Source organism: Mastomys coucha, chromosome X (assembly GCF_008632895.1).
Source record: "Mastomys coucha isolate ucsf_1 chromosome X, UCSF_Mcou_1, whole genome shotgun sequence".
Lineage (NCBI taxonomy): Eukaryota > Metazoa > Chordata > Mammalia > Rodentia > Muridae > Mastomys > Mastomys coucha.
The window spans coordinates 76,799,747-76,806,797 of record NC_045030.1 but is presented as its reverse complement, the minus strand read 5'-3'; the positions used below and the strand labels follow the sequence as shown (position 1 = coordinate 76,806,797).

The following is a 7,051-nucleotide window of genomic DNA, read 5'->3' as shown; positions in this document are numbered from 1 at the left end:
TCCTGGGTGTGTCAGAGCGCCTGGGAGTGGAGCTTCCTCTGGGTGTTGTGGGACTGGCTGCGGAGCTTAAGCCCAAGGTCTGCTCTGGATCCCAGCCCAGACAGACCGGAAGGAACCACACATTTTAAAAGTATTTATATACGCAAAAGAAAGATAGACAATTAAATTGGGAGAGGGCTTGTAAGAGAACAACAAAGAATGAGACTGAATGCTTGGTTGACGTTTGTAACTCTTGTATCAAGTTACCACAGTAAGAGCCAAGATTTTAAGCTCTACTAAATACAAAACAAACAAACAAAAACACTTTATATATTTATGTTCATTTAAGAAAATACTAGTAGTGATGTATGTTTTGAAATATACAGTTATTACATTTGGAGTTATTTAAAATTTATATTGAGAAAAATGTATATATTTTCAGTATTGCCGTAGACAAGCATCTACATAAGGCTGTTAAATTGATTGTTGTTTTATATCAAACAACTTTTATAATACTTATTTTTATTGTTATAATATTTTGTAAATTTTAAAGAAGATGACAAAAAAAGATATTGTAGGTATTGAAGGTGGAGTCTCTGGGAGGAGTTGAGGTACAAATGGAAAACAAAAATGTGATTCAATTCCATTTACTTAAAATATGTTTTTAAATATTAACAAATTCAGATAAATTAAAATAATGTAACTTTTCTTATCATAATGCAATAAAGAATCTCAAAAAATAAATCCTATTTGATCATGTTATCTAATTACTTTAAAGCATCATCAAATCGAATTTAGTAATATTTTTTAGAACATTTACATTTATATTTATTAAATATCTTGGCCTATAGTTTCCTTAAAATATCTCCGGCTTTGTATGAGTAATTCTAGCCTTATTGATTGAGTTAAATATTCAATATGCTTTATGGACATTTCTTCTTTCAATTTAAAACTATTCTAAATTTTGTCTCATTTTCACATCCATATAACAAGTTCCAAATTATACATTAGTTCAAATACTCTGTCTTCTCATGCCTATACCTGAGTCTTTGATTATTGTTGCAGAAAGATCACAGTCAGTGACTCATGGTGGCAGAACTCAACTGGGTACACAATGCTGCCTACAATGCTGCTAAACTTATTTTTTTTTTTATTCACTTCAATGGATACTTCAAACATTTTCTTCTGAGACCCACAGGTCTATCTCTACTATCTCCAAGCTCAGAAGATTCTTTTAATAAATTTAGCAAATACTTGTTAAATACTTGCTGTATCTCCTTATTTATGAAGAGAATCAAAACAATCAGACAACTTTAATTTCTTTAGAATCTGAACTGATTTTTCCATCTCTTGGGGAATGAGTTCTGACTTATAGCTATATTTAATAGCAAGATTTTTGCATGGGAATTATGTATTATCCTTTCCTGTTTCTCTGGAGCTATAGGCACAGGCCCTGGGGGGATAGGGGCTTGGACTTTAGTTTCAATGGATATTGTCTTATAGCACTCACCACTCAAGCCTCTATCTTTCAGGTCATATACAAAGCCAGTCCTTAAGACACCGAGATAAGCGGCTCAGTTTAAATCTGGTATGTTTGGCTCTTGGATTCCTTTAAGTTTCAATTTGACCAGAGATAACATGACCTATATGTGATGTTTCCTTTAAATCTTCTGAGATTCAGCACTCTGAATCTCTGAGAACTCTTCCAGTAAACCCCTAAAGATTTGAATTGATTTGGGAACAATGGATTTAGCATTTCATAAGGCCCCTTCAAAGCCAATGAATTAGACTTTTGCTTACTTGGGGTATCTGTAAAAGCACCATATTATACTTGAAACATGTATTGTTACTTTCTCATTGCTGTGACAAATTATCTGACAGAAGCTGAAAAGGAAAGGGTTTATTTTACCTAATGGTTTAAAATGGCTGAGTTCATGGTAATGTGGGTTGCAGCTGGCACTCACCTGGATTTATATTTTTCTCCTTTTTATTCAGCTCAGGATTCCAGCCAGGAGTTTGGTACCACCTACATTCAGAGTGGGACATCCCTTCTCAGTTAAACCTCTCTAGAAATGCCCTCAAAGATATGTTCTCAGTGAACTTGATAATCAGAATTAAATACCACAAAGAAATTCATTAATTTAAAACCTTTAGTGTCCTAGTTTCAGATCTCAGAGAGATTATCACCTATCTTCATATGAGTTCAGAGGCAGAACTTTTAACTAGATGCTTGTCCAGTTTTCCTGAGAAAATTCAGAGTTCCTTTGGGGATAATTTAGAACTGAAACTGTATTACAGCTGTATTACCTACTAGTATCAGTTTGTATTTATGGTCTATAGTTCCCAGCCTATTCTTGTTCTTTCTTGCAGCCATGTAAGTTTTCATCAATGTATCCCACAGCTTCACCCAGTGCTGAAGACAGCTATGTGCCCATGAGCCCCAAAGGTACTGCTTCTGAACTTAGACCCCATTACAGTCAGGATGACTACATCCCAATGAGCTCAAGCATGCTGCCTGAGTTACCTGCAGACTTGGAGCCACCCCCAGTGAACAGAAATCTCAAGCCCCAGAGAAAATGTAAGACATTTGACTAAGACTGCTATGGTGGGTAGAGGGGCAAGTTACTTCCTTATAATGATTAGAAAGAAATAGATGTGAAAAAAAAGAAATAGATGTGGGGTATTTTTTAAAGATGTATTTATTTTATGCATATGAGTACACTGTAGCTGTCTTTAGACATACCAGAAGAGGGCATTGGAACCCATTACAGATGATTGTGAGCCAACATGTAGGTACTGGGGATTGAACTTAGGACCTCTGGAAGAGCAGTCAGTGCTCTTAACCACTGAGTCATCTCTCCAGCCTTGGGGTATTTTTTTGTTCCAAGATTGTTATGATAAAAAGAGTCAGAAGACATAAAGGTATTGTGGCTCTGCAAATGCAACCTACAGAGGGTTTATTTTTGCCCACTTCCATAATGAAACCCCAGGAGTAAGTGATGAGAGTCATAAAGGAAGCCACCAGATATCTCATTTAAATAACACTAGAATGTATAGTACTGGCCTTCTGGAAGGCAGCCAACAATTGTCTTTGACAATTCCTTAATATCATTCATACTCAAGTATAATTTACAATTTTTTACCACTCAGCAGAGGCAGAGTGGTGGTGGTGGTGGTGGGGGAACTTCAACTATATACCATATGACTCCTGTGCACAAAGGGTATCTTTTTGCCCCTGTGTTACTACTCCCAGGCAGCCCTCCTGGTAAAAAAAGAGAAAAGGAAAAGATATATCAAAGTGAATTCTTTTAAATTTATTTGAGATTCCTTTATGTATAAGGATATATGGCCTGAATTTATGTTTGTGTACCACATGCATTCAGTGTCCATGAAGGCCAAAAGGGTTCATCAAATCCCCTGGAACCGGAGTTACAGATGACTAAGTTGCCGTGTAGGTGCTGGGAACAGAACTAGATCCTCTGGAAGAGCAGCAAGTGCTCTTAACCATTGAGATATCTGACCCTCAAAGTGAATTATTAACTTCATTCTTACTTAACTTCGTTCACTTGCCCAATAGGCTACATGATTACAAGGAAACATTTGATGCGATGGCTGTGATCCCTTACACACAATATGGTCTGCTTCTGCCTCTCATTCTCTTAGAAAAACTGCTCCATTCTGGTGGCCAAAAGCTGCTTACTGAGACCTAAATCAGGTCTAGTCAATAGCAGCTACACCTTTTTGGTTGTAAGTCAACCACACATGTAGAGTATTACCCATGCATGCAGTGGTGTATTAGGCACTGGATAGTATGCAAGAATGAAAATCAAGGAGGGTCTTTGGTCTGGGGAAGATCATATATTAAAACCACCTGGAAGAAACAAGAAGCACTGCAAAGTTAATACTAAATATAACAGACTCTGTCTTGTGGAGTACAGAGGAAATAACTAGCTATTGTAGTCAGAAACATCAGACTATTTTAAACAAAGGATGGACTTAGGGATAAAGACTTGGTAGGTTAGGTGAAAGAGTGAGCAGTAAGAATAGGTAAGCTGTGAGATGAATTTTGGAATTCATCTAGGGAAGAAAAGGCTGTGAAGTCTGAAGACAGATGATTGGTGTCATGCTACTAGGAGAGCCTTTCTCACTAGGGACTTCATTCATGTATTTCCCTCTCCCCAACCCAGACAGTTGCCTAGGCCCATGATACCTGAGAAAACAACTGGGTAGCAGCAAGGTCTCTGTCAGTATATCTTTCTGCTTATGTACTTTAGTGGAGGAAATAGACATCAAAGCAGGCAAATAGGCCACTGAGGCAAGTACTAAGTACAGAGGCTACTGCCTTGAGCAAACCAAAAGGAAACCCTGACATTTGTGATCATAGTCTAGTCTTTGGTCAAATAATCACAGATATTGTTTCATCATAAACCCTGGGAGGAGTGCATGGATGGTAAGCAAACAAAAGCATGAGGCCTGTGATGAGAGATCTGACACAATCTGTAGGTCAGAGGCCACCCAAAGCAGGGGACATTGAACTGAGATGTGAAGATAACTAGGCAACAATATGAGGGAAAATATTTTAGGTGGGAGGACCAGTAGGTGGAGACATGGAGACTAGACTAACAATGATCATTTCTGCCTCTCAAACATGTAGAGTGTCTAGAATACATTGATCTCCCCAAAGCTATAAATTTCTGTATATTTGGTTAATATTGTGTTTCCAACACTTGATTCATGACTGATAGACTGAGACTCCAATAACTGTATATTGACTAAATGTATGGTTTCATTTTATTTCACTTCTAGTGTGTCATAAGGCCACTTGTTCAATAGTTATTCATATCCCCAGGGAATCAGGCAAGAGTGGAATGTTGAAATTCTCACTCATCACCAGTAATTACTGTTAGTACATTTGAATTTGACATGTAAAGAAAGTGGATTGTGGAAGCTTTTACAATCTTTAGATTCTCTGCTTAAAGTTCCTGAATGCTATCCATACTGAATACTGTGCACTGTTTTTTGTTTGTTTGGTTGGTTGGTTTTTGTTTTTGTTTGTTTTTTGTTTGTTTATTTGTTTGTTTTAAGCACGGCCACCTCCCTTGGACCTGAGAAACTTTTCCACCATCCGAGAACACACATCTCTAACCAGGACTCACACTGTGCCTTGGTAAGCCTCCGACCTTAGGTCTCTTGTGGTTGAAGTGCATTTCATCTTGCTTAAGAGAGCCAAAGAAGGATTTGGTCTTGTTGTCAAGAGCCACAGTGGTTTCTACACCATGAGGAAGGTGCATGACTGAGTTTCTCTGGATTTTGAATTCCAGAAATAGAGCAGTGTTAGGAATTTCTCTCTCTTCCTGCTATACCTATTCTCTGCAGAACTCCTTTCTTTGTTGCATGATCTTGCTCTGCATTAGTCAGGGTTCTCTAAAGAAACAGAACTAATAGAATGAATATATAATGGGGTTTGTTAAAATGGCTTAAATACTATGGTCTGAGTTAGTCTAACAATGACTGTCTCCCAGTGGGAAGGCCAAGAATCCAGTAGTCAGTCTATGATAATGTGATAATGGATGTGTCAACAGTCCCAGTTTGGTACTGGAGTCTCAGGGAATTCCCAGAAGGATGTTGGTCTTCAGTCTACATTGGAATCCCATGAAAATAGGTTCTAACGCCAGTGAAGGAATGCCTCAAGAATAAGATAGATGAACTTGTCAGTGAGAGGAAAGGCAAGCAAACAAAAAGCAAAAGATTTCGTCTCCCACATCTTTTTATGTGAGCTGTTGTCAGAAGGTGTTGTCCAGATTTAGGGTGGGTCTCCCACCTCAATGATCCAATAAAGAAAATATCTCACAGGTGTGCCCAGCTGCTTCCATTTTAGTTGATTCCAGATATAGTCATGTTGACAACAAAGATTATTACATACTCCAAGATTGTTTACATGCTTCAATTCCAGCATCAACAAAGATAGACTCTTTTTGATCCAAATACAGATATTCAAGGGAGACAAAATTATGGAATTCTGTTAGACTGGCATCGCCCATGGCACAGAGTGCATAGACAACACTACTAACTAGGGTTCCAGAAACTCAACTTAATGAATCATATCTGAGAAAATAGTTTTCAGAGAAAGTGGGATTGTTTATAAGCTGGATAGACAAACCTTAACATATCTGTGCCTGCTCATCTGTATTTTCTGAATCTCAGGCTAGCTCAGGAGTTTCCTGGCATACAATAAATGCCACAGGACATGGAACCTTTTTTGAGATAGGGACTGGTTGGCCTGGAGCTCATTATGTAGACCAGGAAGGCCTTGAACTCACAGAAATTGGCCTGTCTCTTTTTACCAAATTCTAGGATTAAACAAAAGTAAAAGCATATACCACCCTACTCATGTGGACATGCTAACTTTGTAAAGAATTCTACAGAGAGCTTTATTTCCATGCCAAACTGCAGAGACACTTCTTCTGCCTTAGGAGGAAGAGGGAGATTAATATACTGTCTCTTCTTGTCTTGTTAGATGATTGAGTATACTTTCTCCTGTCTAGTTTTGAAACAAAAAGACCCCAAGGAAGTGGGGAGGGGTTTTTGTTGTTTGGTTGGTTGATTAGATTTTGCTTCAGAGTATTTTTTTTTTATTCTGACAGCTACCTTTATTACTTTGGGGCATTTTTGTTAATTTATTGTTGTTTGCTTAAATAAATGCTAAATAAATGCATTTTTCTGTGTTACATGGAGGGCTTAGGAAAAAGCATTTAGGAAACATTTGCTCCAAAGTGGGACAGGGCTGCTGGGAAGTATCTTCTTCAAGAATTACTTGTGCCAAAAGTAAGTTGTGTTTAGAAGGAGTGGGCTCAAACCCCACAGGGCTGTCTGTTCCTGGCTATGTTTCAAAGCACCTGTAAGACATCACATTGACCTCATCTGTATATTTTGGTCTTAGCAATCGAACCAGTTTTCTCTCTCCACAAAGAAATGGTATTAATTGTGCAAGATTTTTTGCCACTCCTTCTGAAGAAGAAGAAGAAGAAGAAGAAGAAGAAGAAGAAGAAGAAGAAGAAGAAGAAGAAGAAGA

General features: G+C 37.9%; 1 protein-coding gene across 1 annotated transcript in view; it reads left to right on the top strand.

Annotated features, from left to right (window-relative positions):
• Gab3 (GRB2 associated binding protein 3) overlaps positions 1 to 7,051 on the top strand; it is a 54,765-nt gene that overhangs the window by 32,938 nt on the left and 14,776 nt on the right. Inside the window, exons 5-8 of the mRNA XM_031353280.1 lie at positions 1,512 to 1,567; positions 2,350 to 2,557; positions 5,065 to 5,146; positions 6,920 to 7,043. Coding sequence (XP_031209140.1) covers positions 1,512 to 1,567; positions 2,350 to 2,557; positions 5,065 to 5,146; positions 6,920 to 7,043 — 470 coding nt within the window. The remainder of the gene's footprint in view (positions 1 to 1,511; positions 1,568 to 2,349; positions 2,558 to 5,064; positions 5,147 to 6,919; positions 7,044 to 7,051) is intronic.